This window comes from Calliphora vicina, chromosome 4 (assembly GCF_958450345.1).
Source record: "Calliphora vicina chromosome 4, idCalVici1.1, whole genome shotgun sequence".
NCBI classification, from domain to species: Eukaryota; Metazoa; Arthropoda; class Insecta; order Diptera; family Calliphoridae; genus Calliphora; species Calliphora vicina.
The window spans coordinates 1,077,991-1,099,902 of record NC_088783.1 but is presented as its reverse complement, the minus strand read 5'-3'; the positions used below and the strand labels follow the sequence as shown (position 1 = coordinate 1,099,902).

Here is a 21,912-nt window from a genome sequence, read left to right as displayed (position 1 = left end):
TGGATTTTATAAAACCACCCTAGTACATATGCATATCTGGATACAACTTAAAACTTACTTGGATTTTCTAAACGATAATGACTTTCGGGTTCTGGATGTCTATTGTACATTATATGCTGTGATATATGTTCGGTCATAATTTCATATAGCACATTATAAGTTGGCATCGACAATGATTCTTCATACAAAAGTAAACGTTCCGCTAATAGTGTGTACAAATTATGTGGAGACATAACATCGTACTTTCTTCTAAAATCAATAAAATGGAGATGGAGTAAAGAAAACAATAAAAAAAAAACAATAAACAATAAATGAAATAGAAAAGTACATTTTAGGAAAAATTAACGTGAGCATATACATATGTATGGTATGAAATAGGAGCGTGTAACATACTTGTAAGTGCTCCGCGATAAAAAGAAGCCTAATAGTTTAAGGGCTTGTAAGCGTATCAATTGACTTTCAGCAGCCAGCAGTTTAAATATGGATCTAACGCCATGTTTAACATCAAAAGCAGGTACCATAGAGCTGGGATGCTCAGACATAAGCGATATTAACATTTGCAGAACATCATGTAGATTTTCATCCTTAAAATTTACGCCAAAAAAGAATGCATTCAAATTAACGAGAACATTGTTAAATGAGATCACACACAAGAGATCTATTTGTACCTACCTCATGCATGGTTGTCAAATAATTTAAAATGCTTTGCAGTTCATCTTCTTTGACACCCTGACCTATCATAATCAATTGTTTTAAAAACAATAGAATGTAAGCGCGTATAGCTAAGATATCTTTTTGGGCTGGACGAGGGCCATCTGATGAAAGTGAAAAAATATGATATGAATTGCTTAACATACGCAGTTTATATATTTAGTTTAGCTTACCCAATCCCTTTGGAATAATACCACTTTTAGCACGTGGATTCACAACCCAATAATAATATTTTAAAGTATGCACTGTTTGCAGAACAGTACTTACACGTCGTACATTGCTATAGATTTGTGTATCGCTCAGAAATTCTGTTGCTAAATATGAATATAGTCGAGCTTGAACATTCGCTGGTGTATAAATCCACAAAGCTGGATTAAATAAAACGTGATCCAAAAGCTGCCACGTTAAAAACGAAAAACAAAACAACTACAAACAAGAGTACAAAAAAACGATACATGGAATTAATAATCTCTTTCAATATCACAAGTTTCTCAAAATATTCAACGTTTCATAAAGGTTATACATTTAAAAGTCAAACGAAAATTAAAAAAACAACAATATGTCAAAATATATATATATATACATACATGTTTATGCACAATGCAGTCGATTTTTTTATATTTATTTATATAATACAAAAAGTATGGAGATTGATTTTGTATTTGGATTTGGATTTAAAACGTTTTATTTTGTAACAAAAACAGCATGCAGCAACAAAATATATTCATTCAGTTTTACAGCATCAACAATATTTATTATTTTAGGTACAAACAAATAAATAATATTGTATGAAAAAGAAACATAAAATAAAGAGAAAAAAAAAATAAGTTAATAATACATACATACGAGTACTATAATATTGTAATAAATTGATTAGCTATAAATAATATTCGTATTTTGTTTAAATATCGAACAAGCCTAAAATATGTTTAATAAATAAATGTAATTCTTTCAATTTCTCTTCATACATCGAATATTCCATTTAATTTACGGCATGGCAACTAACTGTGGCGCTTTTAACTAATAAACACATACATACATATGTATTTATAAATAAATAATGTAAATGGTTTAAATGTAATGCATGACAATAATTTATTTTGTTTCATTTGTCCCTACATCATTATTATATTTAGAAGGTACCTATTACATTTAGCTTTCGTTGTTCTAACCGATCATTCTCTTATGCAATCCTCTAATTTGCTAATCTTTTCCTTTCCATCAACAAAGAAATAGTTTTTTTTTTTCAAATAAATGTAAGAATAAGGATATTTGGATACTATCTACTGTTCTATACAGTGAACAATATTAAACAATAATAAAATGTATCAACAGTTTTATACATATATTTTTTATTTGTTTGTCAAATTATTACGGAACAAAAGCTAAGTCATTGAAAATTTCTTGCATTCAAGGTGTATTAATAAGGTGAGTTGCTAATAATTATTTGGTTGTTTATGTTGTGTTTTCGACTGACAAACTTGCATTAAATTTTTTGTCGCACGACGGTGAAGAGTATAAAAATATTTGCTGAATACATTAAACATTAAAAATGTCCTTTAATTAAACTTTTGACTTTTCATTTCAATATAAGACACAAAACAAAGGTTTGTACAAGAATACGCCTAGAATGTATTGTGTGTTATTTTAAATTTTTAGGTTTAGTAGATGAACTCGTGATACAATAATTGTAGAAGGTAGAATCACTAGCGAGAGTCTATATATACTTACGCCTACAACGTCAAACGTTGATTTTGGAATTTTTCATATATTTTCATATTTTCTTTGTTATACCTTATATTGTTGTGTCATGAGTTCACAGAACTGGTAAAGGGGAGTTTAATATTTACATTTGAAAATTTAAAACAGGGAATAAAACAAGTTAAAAAACTAAAACGTATTAAAATAAAAAGCTTTTCTTTTTTTGCAGGTTTTTGTAAGAATTTTCTATTCTTTTACAATTTGTATGTTTTTAAATTTTCAGAATCTGCTATATTTACAATTTAAAATGTAAAAATGTTTATATGCTTTACATATATTTGTACATTACAATTTGTTTGTTTAAAAAATATTAATAATAACAATATATTTGTGCTCCACTGGAAATAATCGTTGCCATTTATTGTTCGCACAAAATGACCTTTGGCCAAATCCGAAACCTTATATTCGATCGAACCGTAGTCTACGTTACGAATGCATTTTAAACTCGCAAATAGTTATCAAGCATAAGTCTAAAAGAGCTCTACACATTTTTAAAGGTTCTTACTGTTATAAATACATCGGACAAAATATATATAGTTCAATTCCTTAACACGTTAAGTGTACTCACGACTTATTTCTATGTATGTCAATGAAGACTTACAATCTATGCATGTGGTGCTAAGTTCACAAAATGGTTGAAGAAAACTATATTCGTAAGTTAGAAGTTCCTTAATGCAACTAAGTTTTTATTGCTAGAAGTTTTTTTGTATCAATGCATTTCATACATTCAGAATATATTTTTGGAAATAAATTTTGATAGGATTTTCCGATTGTTAGTATTTTTTAAAATGACTTTTCAGTTTTTTTTTTTTGTTTAAATACCAACATATGTAAGTGCTATGTGTTTTCAATAACTTTTTAAGGAAGCAAACCAACGGATGGATATATTGAAAACTAGTTTGGTGTGTTAAAAAAATCACCTAAAAGACATTTTCCTGTAAATAAGTCACAAATATTGATTCTGGAAATATCTAAATAGTGAATATTTTTCAAAATGGTCCATTTTATTTCCAGGTGGATGCAAAAATCTATTTTAAAAATCGTCCCACACTAATGCACATCTACGAGTACTACGAATACTATATATGTATGTTGTATTGTAATATCATATGATTTATATATTGTTTATGTTAGTACTTATGTATGTACATATCTGTTAAATACTAACTATCAAATGTGTATGTAGTATGTAAGAATAAAAATAATTAACAACATTTAATGTAACGTAGTTTACTTTTAAAACAATATTTTATAAATCTAATTAATAGTAAATACATTTTGAAAAATATGTATGTATGTATCTTCTAAAATACTTTTGAACTCTTTAGACTACAAAGAACGTATAAAATTTGCGTTGTTTAAAGTATCAAACTTTTCACCTGGTAGAACTGTTTGTTAAGATGATGTTTAAAACAGAGATGACAAGTGTTTTTGTTTAAAAATGTTTGGTATTTGGAAACGGGTTGGCAAGCATTCAGGGAATTATTAAGATTTGGTAATAAATTTTGTTGTTGTTGTTGTTGTTTTATTTAACGAACGAGCGTCGTTTTAAACAAAATTTTGCATTTCAAGGTGAATGGAGAAAAAGTGTAAATTTATAGTTTTGAAACATAGAAAAAGTTCGACAAAGAAGAAAGAGACAGACATAAAATATGTTAATAATTAGTAATAAAGACCAAACAATAAATACTGAGAAAGATTGAGAGAGGAAGTGATACTTTGATGCAAAACTCCATCAAATTTAAAAAAATTCATATTCAAAAAATGTAAATATGTAATCAAAAAGAAAAAAAGAACATGCTTAAAAAAAAAATAAATTAAAATGATGAACTGGGACGAAACGAAAAATTTCGATAATATTTGGTAAACATGATTTCCATGGCCATACAGAATTTCGAAATTCGCTTTGTTTTGTTTTTATATAGTTTCAAAGTTCATATTTGTTAATAGTTGAGTGTAAAATATCTAAAGTTTAAACTGTTAACAACTTTAGAATTGTTAGTCAAATTATACCATTTTTGATCTCATATTAAAGCTAATGAATCATAGATTTTTTTCAAGAAACCGATTTAAACTAAATATGAGCCAATGGAGTATTGAGAATTCTCGAGATAATTGAATAAGAATATCTAGAAATTCATGTCCTTAATTTTTCTCTGTTGGGAAAACATGCAAATGGGATTTTTAAGATTCTTTTGCAAACTACATAGCATATATTATAACAAAAATTTACTTAAGAAGAATACAAATTTATTCAATATATAAAATATATTACAATCCTTTGATTTATCAGTTTATCATATTTTTCTAATTTATATCTAAAATAAGAAAAAAACATGAAAACATTAGTTTTTAAAATTTCGCAGAACATGTCTAACATAAACGAGAACAACAGAGAACATTTTTTTTTTAATTTTAATTTAAAAATATAAGAAAAAATCTACATAGACATTAAAAATGACACGATATTTTTAAGGGAGATTTTATGGTATCAATTAATATTTTTGACATATTTATCTTTACAGGTTTCTGGTGATATACTTAGGAGTTTGTTGTCCCTACGATTTATATAAGACTAAAGGTAGGGTCACACATGACAAATATTTGACGTATTTAGACGTAACGACTAAATAAAATATATTTGAATTCTTCTATTTATTTCAAAAACTTATTTTACTTTGGATAATTCAAAACAAACAAAACACTTGTAAGAGTTAACACGTCAAACTAATTTGTGCTAAAAAATGTGATTACGCTTTTTTGAGCAAATATTTGCCATGTTTGACTTATTTTGTATATGTTGTTAACCATACAATGGCTTTTAATTGAGAAACATCTTTAGAAAATGAAAGATACAATTTTTTGGTTGAATATCCTGTTTTCAAAAGAAAATGATTTATGAAAATACTATTGTAAAAAATTTAAAATGCACAATTTTAAACCATTCTTATATAAAATTTGAACTTTGAGCCTGTATAGAATCACAACCATAGCAAATTTAAAAACTTTAAGCGACTTCAAATTTCGTATTACCACAGAGAACTAGTGTTGAAAAATTTCAACAAATTTGAAAGTGGTACCTTGTCAACTAAGTATTAATTAACCCACCGTTGCCACATGCAAGTGCAAGTTCGAAAACCTCAATACACTCACAGTTTTTTACTAACACAATCATATTTTTCTTGCTTGCAGCTCAGCTTGCAAGAGAATTTGCTTGCAAGTAAATTTTTTCACTTGTCGCAAGTAAAATGACAAATGAAGAAACAGTGTTACCAAGAATGAGTTTTATATCAATTTACTAAAACTTAGTAAATGAAAATAGCAGATTTTCTATGTATTTAAAAAAATAAATATGACACAAATATAAAACAACATATATTAATGGTATTTTTATTAAACATAAATTTCATTAATTTAAAAAAAAATGAACGAAAATATTTTTTTTTCAATAATTTTATAATATTGACAACACGGCAATACTGGCTTTCCCTTAATATTTTCTTTTAATTCGTTCAACATAGCATTTTTTGCAAGAACATTCGTTGTTGGCGACAATTTTAAAATGAACTTGCAAGGCATAGTGTAGACACACACAACATTTTGTGGTTTTTCGGTGTTTTTCGATGATAATACGTATTCATTACTTATAAGTAATTAGTTGCATGTGGCAACGGGGGGTATTTCTCAGCGTGAAAGAACCTTTTTATTAATATCTTAAATATAAATATGTATAATAAAAACGTTCTAACCCAAATGGCCATTTTCACCATGTACCATCTATAAGCTAAATATAACAATTTTAACCACAGTGTAAGATTAACACTTAACCTACACCATTTAAGAAAACATAGCTCTCTAGTAAATATTTAGAACCCAATTATTATTTTTTTTTCTCTTAATTTTAAAACAAAATTTTAAAACATTTTCTACCTTAGATGTTTGTTAAGGAATCAACTGATGGTGAAATGAAAATGGCTAATAGTGCTCGTTAACTAAAGCTGCAGTTTGTTAATTTTTCTTTAAAATAGGTATGTTTTATAATTGGATATTGTGAAATTGGGGGTAAGTATTGAGCTTTTGGACGTATACTTAATATTATCAGCCAAAAATAAACAAATATTAATCATTCGCCCACTACATACAATACATAGATGGTTATTGAATGTTTTTTTTAATATTTTTTTTTTGTTAGAAATATATATATGTGTATGTATAAATTACTTTTTTAAAGGGATATCGCAAGCCCATGTTTAACTGTGTGTGTGAGTGTGTTTTGTTATTTTAATTACATAAAGTAGAAATGAAAAAGAAAACAAACAAATACAATCAAAATTAATTATTTGTATTCCAAAAAGAATAATATGTAAGGAGTGAGATCGAAAAATTCTTAACACACGTTTTTCATTACATTTTTTAACCCAAGTATTATTTGAATTTTTTTTTGATCAAGTTACCTTTGAAAAACATGTCAGTTATTATGTGTAATGTCAATTATATTAATTTTTTTGTTAATCTGATTAAAATGAGTGACCAGAAAAAAGTGCGTACTGAAATTATTAAATATTTTCAACAAAACCCAACTTGGTCTTACAAAAAGTTGGCCAAGCATACAAAGGTCTGCCGTCAAACTGTTTCCAATGTTATTAAACAGTACCGGGAGAACTTGTCAGTTGATAGAAAACCTGGTTCAGGTAGAAGGAATGGTCCACATGATGTTTCTAAAGCCAAAAAAATAGAACGCATTTTCAAAAGAGCTCCCAACACATCCGGTAGGAAAGCAGCCCGGTTAGCTCAGTGCTCGGACTATTTGGTACGAAAAGTTAAAGCTAATGCAGGTTTAAAAACATACAAGGCTCAAAAAGTTCCTGACAGGAACGCTACTAAAAATTTAGAGGCCAAAAACAGAGCACGGAAATTGAAGTCAAGTTTTATAAAAAAATATTCTTGCTGCATAATGGATGACGAAACGTATGTTCTGGCAGATTTTTCGCAACTTCCAGGTCAAAAATTTTATGTTGCTGATGCTCGAGGGAATGTTGAAGAAAAGTTTAGGACCCAAAAGCAGACAAAATTTCCCAGAAAGTTCTTGGTATGGCAAGCAATATGCAGTTGCGGCAAAAGAAGCCACTCATTTGTTACAACGGGCTCTATAAATACCGAAATTTACATCAAGGAATGTTTACAAAAAAGGCTGCTTCCATTCATAAGACTTCATAATGTGTCCACTTATTTTTGGCCTGACTTGGCATCCTGTCACTATGGCAAACAAGCCCTTGAGTGGTACAAGAACAATAATGTGGTATTTGTACCAAGAGAGGCAAATCCTCCAAACTGCCCGGAGCTAAGGCCAGTGGAGAGATATTGGGCTCTTGTTAAAAGAGAATTGAAGAGTACAAAAAAGGTGTCCAAAAGTGTGGTAGATTTTAAACGGAGATGGACTACATGTTCGAGCAAAGTGACAGAAAGCACTATAAAAACGTTAATGGAAGGGTTTCCGAAAAAGGTTCAAAATTTCATCACTAGTGATTAAAACTATAAAAATAATTTTTTTTGTAAATTGTAATAATAATTTCAATCAAATAAAAAAAAAATTAAAGCTGTAAGTTTAGTGGTTTCTTTTTTATAAACATATATGTATGTTAAGAATTTTTCGATCTCACTCCTTAATTATAATAGTAAGAGTAATAGTAATAGTAAGTATAATAAACATTGTCATGCATTTTCGATTTCATTATTTCTACACACATGTATTACACATGCTGGTTTCTTCTTAATCAAAATTGGTATTATTGAAAAATTGCAATAATAATAATATTATGTATTTAATTGACAAGATTTTTGACAAAGAAATTCGTTAACGACTTAAATACATACATACATACATATATATGTATGTATGTTGCGAGGAAGGACGTTTAAAGCATATATCATACCTGTTTGAGCAATAAATCACTATTGGCTGACAGACATGTCACTAAATATTTAGTTAGATTAAGAAATGAGCCCAACACTTCTAGAGTAAGGTGTTCTCGAGACGATCGCTGTAGCATAAACGATATAACTAGGAAACCCCGATTTTGTATCATGTGCTGTTGTACGGTTTGTGAAGTTTCAACTAATTCGCAAATAAAACCCAAAAGCTTCGAGCTGAAAATGACACAGAATGTATTAAATTAAACATTATCCAAAATGTTTTAATATTTAAAATATATATGTATGTTGACAAAAGTTCTCTAGACAGATGTATATGGAAACTAAAATAAGAACCTGTACAATACAACTTACCATAATGTTGGATCACGTTTCATGTCGCTAATACCCTCATGAGCCATATCCAATTGTGAGAAAAGTGGAAACAAAACTTGAATCCCACCTATAGAATTTAATGTACAGTGTATGGAATGCGTAATAACAGCTTTTACATCCTAGAATAAAAACACAAAGACGAAGGAAATAAAAAGTTTTATAGTAAAATGCAAAAGGTATGTCTAATGTACATACTACTTATGTTGACTTAAATTGTATAAACATGTTTGCAATTTAACTTTTACTTAAACATTTACTGCATACTAAAATAAGGCGAAAAAAGAAATAATGTCTCAAGGGAGAGACCACAAGAATTTTGAGCCACAATATCAAATAAAGCATCATAAGTACGTACGTACGTAGCTGTTTGGTATGTTGAGGAAAATTTGCCCGAAATAAATAAAATTTATTTAGTAGAATCCCTTTGACTATAAATAATTCTAATTTCCTAAGAATTTCATCATACATACATACATACATACATACATACATACATACATACATACATACATACATACATACATACATACATACATACATACATACATACATACATACATACATACATACATACATACATACATACATACATACATACATACATACATACATACATACATACATACATACATACATACATACATACATACATACATACATACATACATACATACATACATACATACATACATACATACATACATACATACATACATACATACATACATACATACATACATACATACATACATACATACATACATACATACATACATACATACATACATACATACATACATACATACATACATACATACATACATACATACATACATACATACATACATACATACATACATACATACATACATACATACATACATACATACATACATACATACATACATACATACATACATACATACATACATACATACATACATACATACATACATACATACATACATACATACATACATACATACATACATACATACATACATACATACATACATACATACATACATACATACATACATACATACATACATACATACATACATACATACATACATACATACATACATACATACATACATACATACATACATACATACATACATACATACATACATACATACATACATACATACATACATACATACATACATACATACATACATACATACATACATACATACATACATACATACATACATACATACATACATACATACATACATACATACATACATACATACATACATACATACATACATACATACATACATACATACATACATACATACATACATACATACATACATACATACATACATACATACATACATACATACATACATACATACATACATACATACATACATACATACATACATACATACATACATACATACATACATACATACATACATACATACATACATACATACATACATACATACATACATACATACATACATACATACATACATACATACATACATACATACATACATACATACATACATACATACATACATACATACATACATACATACATACATACATACATACATACATACATACATACATACATACATACATACATACATACATACATACATACATACATACATACATACATACATACATACATACATACATACATACATACATACATACATACATACATACATACATACATACATACATACATACATACATACATACATACATACATACATACATACATACATACATACATACATACATACATACATACATACATACATACATACATACATACATACATACATACATACATACATACATACATACATACATACATACATACATACATACATACATACATACATACATACATACATACATACATACATACATACATACATACATACATACATACATACATACATACATACATACATACATACATACATACATACATACATACATACATACATACATACATACATACATACATACATACATACATACATACATACATACATACATACATACATACATACATACATACATACATACATACATACATACATACATACATACATACATACATACATACATACATACATACATACATACATACATACATACATACATACATACATACATACATACATACATACATACATACATACATACATACATACATACATACATACATACATACATACATACATACATACATACATACATACATACATACATACATACATACATACATACATACATACATACATACATACATACATACATACATACATACATACATACATACATACATACATACATACATACATACATACATACATACATACATACATACATACATACATACATACATACATACATACATACATACATACATACATACATACATACATACATACATACATACATACATACATACATACATACATACATACATACATACATACATACATACATACATACATACATACATACATACATACATACATACATACATACATACATACATACATACATACATACATACATACATACATACATACATACATACATACATACATACATACATACATACATACATACATACATACATACATACATACATACATACATACATACATACATACATACATACATACATACATACATACATACATACATACATACATACATACATACATACATACATACATACATACATACATACATACATACATACATACATACATACATACATACATACATACATACATACATACATACATACATACATACATACATACATACATACATACATACATACATACATACATACATACATACATACATACATACATACATACATACATACATACATACATACATACATACATACATACATACATACATACATACATACATACATACATACATACATACATACATACATACATACATACATACATACATACATACATACATACATACATACATACATACATACATACATACATACATACATACATACATACATACATACATACATACATACATACATACATACATACATACATACATACATACATACATACATACATACATACATACATACATACATACATACATACATACATACATACATACATACATACATACATACATACATACATACATACATACATACATACATACATACATACATACATACATACATACATACATACATACATACATACATACATACATACATACATACATACATACATACATACATACATACATACATACATACATACATACATACATACATACATACATACATACATACATACATACATACATACATACATACATACATACATACATACATACATACATACATACATACATACATACATACATACATACATACATACATACATACATACATACATACATACATACATACATACATACATACATACATACATACATACATACATACATACATACATACATACATACATACATACATACATACATACATACATACATACATACATACATACATACATACATACATACATACATACATACATACATACATACATACATACATACATACATACATACATACATACATACATACATACATACATACATACATACATACATACATACATACATACATACATACATACATACATACATACATACATACATACATACATACATACATACATACATACATACATACATACATACATACATACATACATACATACATACATACATACATACATACATACATACATACATACATACATACATACATACATACATACATACATACATACATACATACATACATACATACATACATACATACATACATACATACATACATACATACATACATACATACATACATACATACATACATACATACATACATACATACATACATACATACATACATACATACATACATACATACATACATACATACATACATACATACATACATACATACATACATACATACATACATACATACATACATACATACATACATACATACATACATACATACATACATACATACATACATACATACATACATACATACATACATACATACATACATACATACATACATACATACATACATACATACATACATACATACATACATACATACATACATACATACATACATACATACATACATACATACATACATACATACATACATACATACATACATACATACATACATACATACATACATACATACATACATACATACATACATACATACATACATACATACATACATACATACATACATACATACATACATACATACATACATACATACATACATACATACATACATACATACATACATACATACATACATACATACATACATACATACATACATACATACATACATACATACATACATACATACATACATACATACATACATACATACATACATACATACATACATACATACATACATACATACATACATACATACATACATACATACATACATACATACATACATACATACATACATACATACATACATACATACATACATACATACATACATACATACATACATACATACATACATACATACATACATACATACATACATACATACATACATACATACATACATACATACATACATACATACATACATACATACATACATACATACATACATACATACATACATACATACATACATACATACATACATACATACATACATACATACATACATACATACATACATACATACATACATACATACATACATACATACATACATACATACATACATACATACATACATACATACATACATACATACATACATACATACATACATACATACATACATACATACATACATACATACATACATACATACATACATACATACATACATACATACATACATACATACATACATACATACATACATACATACATACATACATACATACATACATACATACATACATACATACATACATACATACATACATACATACATACATACATACATACATACATACATACATACATACATACATACATACATACATACATACATACATACATACATACATACATACATACATACATACATACATACATACATACATACATACATACATACATACATACATACATACATACATACATACATACATACATACATACATACATACATACATACATACATACATACATACATACATACATACATACATACATACATACATACATACATACATACATACATACATACATACATACATACATACATACATACATACATACATACATACATACATACATACATACATACATACATACATACATACATACATACATACATACATACATACATACATACATACATACATACATACATACATACATACATACATACATACATACATACATACATACATACATACATACATACATACATACATACATACATACATACATACATACATACATACATACATACATACATACATACATACATACATACATACATACATACATACATACATACATACATACATACATACATACATACATACATACATACATACATACATACATACATACATACATACATACATACATACATACATACATACATACATACATACATACATACATACATACATACATACATACATACATACATACATACATACATACATACATACATACATACATACATACATACATACATACATACATACATACATACATACATACATACATACATACATACATACATACATACATACATACATACATACATACATACATACATACATACATACATACATACATACATACATACATACATACATACATACATACATACATACATACATACATACATACATACATACATACATACATACATACATACATACATACATACATACATACATACATACATACATACATACATACATACATACATACATACATACATACATACATACATACATACATACATACATACATACATACATACATACATACTTACTCGTACATACAATATTTATTATTATTTCTTTTATTGCCATTGCTATTGTTTTCGGGCATACTTACTTGTAACATAAGTGCATGTGGTGTATGTACAAAGTATGATACATTTCCTTTGGGTGCTGACTGTAAACATAGTTGACCATCGGTTGCCACTGGATTGTACATGAATACAATGGCATTAGATAACTTTCCATCATATAGGACCTAAAGAAAGTAAAAAAAACAAATAGTATTAAATGCGTTTATTAATTTTATTAATAAAGCACGAAACCACAATATTATTTGTTTTGGAGTATATGTTTAGTCCATGTAATGACGAAAATCGTGTATTTTTTAAATTTAATAATACAAAAATTATAAATTTATTAAATAATGTAATCTAACTACCCAGAAGAAAAGTTCTGGAGTTGAGTCTTTTAATTGACAATTCGTTGCGATGCTAGCATATGAGCAATTCTATATTATCGTACATGACATTTGTACGCCTACAGAGTGGAATAGATTTTGCAAAAATAAGAGTATCTGAAAAATAATTTGATCTTTATGTTCCATTCAGGTGGTCCTATATATTTTAAAATAATAAAAAGTTCTTTCGAAATATTGTTGTCCAAATATGTGAAAATTTTCGAATCGTGAGAGGCGTTATGTTTTTTTTTAATTTCTTACACTAAACCAAATATTTTTCCTTTAAAATCCGTCATATTTAAATAAAAACAATCTTTGGATGATTTTATAATAAATAAAATTTAATATCGTACGTGACATACCGTACGTGACAGATTTTTCTCTTATAATAAAACAATATATATTCTGTAAATATATGTATACAAAAACTAAAAAAAGAGAATAGAAAATATACATTCGGTTTCAATAAACAATTTGACAATAGCAAAAAAACAATCAGAGTCAAATTCATTTAATACTACAAGCTAATTGGGAGCCTAGTTTTCAACACAATTTTAGCCTAAAACATACCTAAAACATTAAAAAATTAATATAATCAGCTTAAACTATTATTTTTGTCTTTAAAATGTTGTAATATGATCTAAATACTTTCACACAGTAACATTTTATTATTTTCTTCTATCCAAATCATCTTGAAAACAAGTTTCAAGGGTTTTTGTGTTTTCAGTCGTGGTAGCGATTCTCGTGGAATTGCCCATACGTAGTTTGGATGGTGGAAACACTTCTTTCCGTTTTCGATATTGATTAATTTTATATATATTGTATGTTATCGAATTATTCGAACAATTAAAAAACACTTATTCGAACGTCAGAAAAACCGTGTAATTTATATACCCTAATATAGATGGTACACGTAAATCCTTTAACGGTAAAATTAATATACATTTAAAAAAAATTATTATATACATAGAAATATCGTGTGAAAACTTGAAATCATTGTGTATCTTTACTAGTGCCATTTACTACATTTGAACATAAATACATATGTACAATATATGGTCACCTAAAATGCAAAAGCGTCTATCAACACTTTTTTTAAATTTTACAGGAGAAACAAAAAACGTAATAATATTTACAGCCTGGCCCACGATGTCGAAAGAAAACTTAAGCGAAAGAAAGTCAGTCACTCACTTTCATTCGAAACAGTGTCCCACTATCTTACGACTTATCGTTCGTTTTGCTTTACACTTCAAACGTAATCCAAATATAATTGAGTTGCCATATATGCAATTCCAGAAAACAATCGAAAATAAATTGAAAACCATTATTTGACACAAAATAAAATAACTATGCAGTGGTGTAGTGAGTACAACACTTGACTAGCAGCCGGAAAGTTGTCGGATCAACTCGAGTAAGTACTATGAGTGAAATTCTGTTATATTATACAAAACTGTATAATAATAAATACGTACGCATCCATTTTGTACTAGATTCTTGCACAAACGACAAAAAATAAAAAGTGAATGAATTTGACATTTCAGTTCGTACAAACATCAGAAAATGTAAATAGTGAGTCCCATTTTTGTATTGAGTTGCTGACGTTAACGTTCGCATTTGTTTTCATTCGACTAAGAATATTAGTGAGCCGCAAAACAGCTGTTTGTCGTTTGGAACGACAATGTTCGACATCGTGGGCCAGGCTGTTAAAGTGTTGTGGTTACAAATATGATTTTCTTTCTTCAGCAATATATGTATGTATGTATGTACATTAAAAACTGAATTTGCAATTTTTTGGTTGTTGTGCCCTTTTGCATTTGAGGTGACGATATGTAGTACGTATTAAGGAATAAAATTCAATTAGGTTTTTATTTATCGCAAACATTTCTCTCAATACATTTTTGAGTAGTTTTTTCTTGTTTCTACTTTTGTTTTGTTTTGTTTTGTTTAATACCACCAAATACAGTGAATATGCACTTATGTCGTCTATGAACGTACATATGTATGAATTCTGTGCACATGCATAAAATGTACGAATGTAATCATGTACAATACATTAGAGTACACCGTAATTTTATGGATCAGAGTTGTTTGAGCGTGGTCCGAGCAAGTAAATCTCCTAAATGGTGATCTGTTTAATTGTATGCAAAGATGAATATTACTGAATTTTTAGCCTTTACAGCTGCGAAAAGAAAAATAGCACCACCCCCCATAAAAATGTTTTTCATACCCTTTTTATTTACATTTGTATGCTTAAGAATGTTTTGGGTACGTTTTTGTAGAACTAAAAGATTAAAAAATTTAAGAAAAGAAAAAAAAAATCATAATTTTATTTACCGTTTTCAACAAACATATTAAGAAAATTAACGAAAAATATAATAGCATCAATTTGAAATATGCTCTTATGATTATAAAAACAAGAAATAAATAATAACTTCATTACTTAAAAATAGTTGTACATCAAGGGTAAAATTATTCTATAAATTTAATATTTAGTTGAGTTGCCTTTATTGGCAATAACAGCTGCGCATCGCCTTGGCATCGATTCAACCAAATCTTGGCATCGTTTTAGAGGAATCATGCTCCAGGACTCCTGAATGATTTACCAAAGTGATTTGCTGGTGGTTGGCTTTGAAGCAGCAACTGCCTTTTTGACATCAGTCCACAGATTTTCGATTGGATGGAGGTCTGGTGACTGCACAGGCCACTCCAAAACGTTCACCGAATTTCTTTTAAACCATTCCTTTGCTTTTCTAATGGTATGCTTGGGGTCATTATCCTGTTGGAAGACCCATACCAACGGCATCTCATCTTCTGCATAGGGTAGCATCACAGTATCCAAAATATCGACGTAAACGTGTTGTTCCATTATGGTTTTGATCCAATGTATTGGACCTACTCCATAGAAAGAAAAACAACCCCATACCATTACGCTTGACCCTCCATGTTTAATAATTTTTGTAGTATATTTTGGATTGTATTCGGAGTTTTGAGGACGCCTGACGTATGAACGAGAACCCTTTCCACCAAACATAACAACTTTACTCAAATATTCTTCCACTTTTGGACTGACCAATTTAGATGTTGCTTTGCGAACTTCATGCGCTTGGCGATATGTTTTGCATTTAAAAGAGGGACTTTTCTTGGACTGCACGCTTTTAATTTATGTTCTCTGAGACATGTGCGAATGTGTTTGTAGTGTCGCAGTTATATTAAGGTCCTTTTTTAGCTCGGTTGCAGCTTTGAAAGGATCCTTTTTGCTCTCGCGGATCAATCTTTTGACTTGACGCGGGGTCAGAACTCGTTTTCTTCCACGTCTTACAGCCTTTTCTTTATAATTAATTGTGTTGTGAATCATTTTGTTAGAACACCCAACCGTTTTCTTCTCTATAAGATTTTCCATCCGATATTAATTATACCCTTCACCTTCGTGAGAAGGATATATATAAGTTTGTCATTCCGTTTGTAATTTCTACATTTTTCATTTCCGACCCTATAAAGTATATATATTCTGGATCCTTATAGATAGCGGAGTCGATTAAGCCATGTCCGTCTGTCTGTCCGTCTGTCTGCCTGTTGAAATCAATTTTCTGAAGACCCCAGATATCTTCGGGATCCAAATCTTCAATAATTCTGTCAGACATGCTTTCGAGAATTTTTCTATTTAAAATCAGCAAAATCGGTCCACAAATGGCTGAGATATGAGGAAAAAACCAAGACAACCTCGATTTTTGACCTATTTTTGTCTTATATCTGGATTACTAAGACATTAATATAGACAATATGGATGTCTAATGATAGATATTTCAAAGGCATTTGCAACGACGTATATAAGACCATAGTAAGATGGACCTACAATGGGTCAAAATCGGAAATAAAAATTTCACAAAAAAAAAATTGAAAAAACAAAAAATAAATTTATAATTTAAAAAAAAAATTTTTAAATTTAAAAAAAAAATAACAATCGAAAAATTTTTTTTCCAAAAAATTAAAAAAACAACTGGAAAAAAATTAAATTTTGGTTACCCAAAAATATTTAAAATTTTTAAGTATAATTTGGTGAAGGGTATATATGATTCGGCACAGCCGAATATAGCACTCTTACTTGTTTTTATTTCGGGTTTTTCAGCACTGCAGTGCTTTCCACGACCCATTTTATTTAAAATATTAGCTTTTCTTTAACTTTATGATCGAAATAATAAAAATAAAAGTCAAATCTTATAAACACGTCTTTTCCATTAAAAAAATGTGTAAGTGGTGCTATTTTATATTTCGGCATTTGTTTGTCATTTTAACTTCAAATTGCAAAAAAATTACAATAACATAGGAGACTACTAAGCAATGTATTAAATATCAATATTTGAAAAAATACAAACACTAATTATTTGTTTTTGGAAAAATAAAAAAAGGGTCATAGTGGTGCTATTACTTTTTTCCCAACTGTATGTTACTTCCTAATTTGTTTGAACAATTTTCTAAGTAATGTGCACCCTACTTTGTCTTATTTTCTTCAGTATATAAATTATGTAAAATTTTAACAATGGTACCTATTTAGTTTGATTTCTAACAGGTGTAAAACATGAATGTTGAAAGAAACTTAACCACACCATATCTTTAGCAAAACCTGGTAGTTTACACCCAAAATTAATTTTGGGTTGTAGAATCCATTTGGAGGTATTGGATTTTTTTAGTTAGCAATAGGGTGATCGGCTCGGTTTTTAACAACCGGTTATAACCGGTGTTTTTGGTAAGGTCGGTTTCGGTTATTTTGAAAAGCTCACATTTCGAATATCGAAGAAACCGGGTTTTTCTCCTCGAATAGCCGGTTTTTTCTAAAAGTGTTTTTTCATGAGTCTTAAAAAAACATTCAAAATTCAAAAAACTTTTTTAAAAGAAATACTCTATTTTAGAAGACTTTTTATATTTAGACAAATGTAACAAGTGATCTGGAAGGCCCGAAAACTAGCTCATGCATGTTATCTATATGTCCTACAAGTACACTTCAAATTTTAATTTGAAATTCAAAATGCGTAAAATTGGGAAGACCTTATGAAGGATAAGAAAAACATTGCTTTGGTATTTACCCTTGGAATCGAGTATAATGTACACCAAGTATGATGAAAAGAGAGAGATATATATTAGAGCTACAAAGCTCTGAAAAAATTGAACTTGATTGTGCGTAACAAATTTCAAGATTTTTGCTCCAGGTCAAATATGACCCCAAAGTCCAAAGAAGTTTATAGATATTTTTTTTGCCAATTTGTTTTTCTAAAAACCTAACATAGTTGTTGACATTTGAAATTAAATAAAATTCATAAACCAATAACTTTTAGAAAAAACTAAATATTAATTTCAAAATGGGCCAAATTTGAACCGAATACCTTGTGAAGGTTAAAAGAAGTAATCAAAATTGTTTTAATCACTATTATTTTAATAAATAGAACTCGGTTAACCGGTTATTATTAAATAACCGAAAACGAAACCGGTTTATATTAAATTGCAATATTTCCAAAAAACCGAAAACCGGTTTCTAAAAATGTCGAAGAATAGATCACCCTAGTTAGCAATCAAAAATAGCAATTGATTATATCGAGCCCTTAGCGCCAAATTATCGTAAGCGACAAAACACAAATTTTACAGGAGAAGGTTTTTTTTTGATTATTTTGAAATTTACACATAGAATTAAAAATGTTATGATGCGATATAATATAATTTCGTTCAAGCTATTTGTCTATTTTTCAAAAATATTGATAACTTTTGACAATTACAAATTCATGGAATACTTTATAGAAAAATATGACAAATTGAAATTAAAGTTTTATTTATAAATAGTTTTTAATGAAATTTCACAGTTATGTAGATTTTTCTATTTAAAATGGAAAAATAAAAACCAATTTTGAAATTTATTATCAGCAATCCCGCAATTCCCAAAAAAGTGTTGAAAAATTCAAAAATGGTAATTTTTAGTTTTTTGGCTATAATATCCATACCAGGGTCGGGGTTATCGGGACCCTTTACAAAATAATTAGAAACATATTGAGGCACCTATAATTGGTTACTATATTTTGATATCGGATACGCGATTTGAGAATTTTTGCCCTAAAGTCTTCTTTTACATAAAAAATAGGTGTTTTTTGAAAGGTAACAACAATTTTGAAATTAGTTTTCCTATAAAATATTTTATGAAAACTTAGCTTTCAGAAAGTATAAATTCCTTATACATCCTCTTAGAAATTTTTTGCGATAACTTAAAAAGAAAAAAGTTCTTTTTTCCCAAAAAATTTGCGAAAAAAACGCTTTTTAAAATTTTTTAAATTCAAATGCATATAACTTTGGACTTAGTCATTAATTTTAAACAATTCGTTCTCCATTTGACACATACATGTGTTGTTAGTCCAACAAAGGAAAACTGTAGAAAATCGGGAAATATTTGGATACGCTGTTATCAAAAAACTGGAGTAGCGTGGGTAAAAATGTTGAAAATTTAATTTTCAAATGCGAATATCTCCTAAGCTGTAATAGATAATTGATAGCTACGACGAGATTTTTTGTAGTGCTCGATGAAAAGATTCTACATGTATAATGGTTTTGAAATCGGAACTCAAATCAAGAAATAATATCGTT

General features: G+C 28.0%; 1 protein-coding gene across 10 annotated transcripts in view; it reads right to left on the bottom strand.

Moving 5' to 3' along the window:
• Positions 1 to 21,912, bottom strand: part of rg (rugose) — a 361,631-nt gene that overhangs the window by 37,204 nt on the left and 302,515 nt on the right. For 5 of the 10 annotated variants that reach the window (XM_065507267.1, XM_065507264.1, XM_065507268.1 and 2 more), the window contains 7 exons: positions 14,950 to 15,090; positions 8,758 to 8,897; positions 8,406 to 8,619; positions 885 to 1,137; positions 673 to 815; positions 394 to 584; positions 59 to 249 (listed from right to left, as the gene is read on the bottom strand). In XM_065507267.1, coding sequence (XP_065363339.1) covers positions 59 to 249; positions 394 to 584; positions 673 to 815; positions 885 to 1,137; positions 8,406 to 8,619; positions 8,758 to 8,897; positions 14,950 to 15,090 — 1,273 coding nt within the window. The remainder of the gene's footprint in view (positions 1 to 58; positions 250 to 393; positions 585 to 672; positions 816 to 884; positions 1,138 to 8,405; positions 8,620 to 8,757; positions 8,898 to 14,949; positions 15,091 to 21,912) is intronic. The other 5 variants (XM_065507266.1, XM_065507272.1, XM_065507270.1 and 2 more) reach the window with 2 other exon arrangements.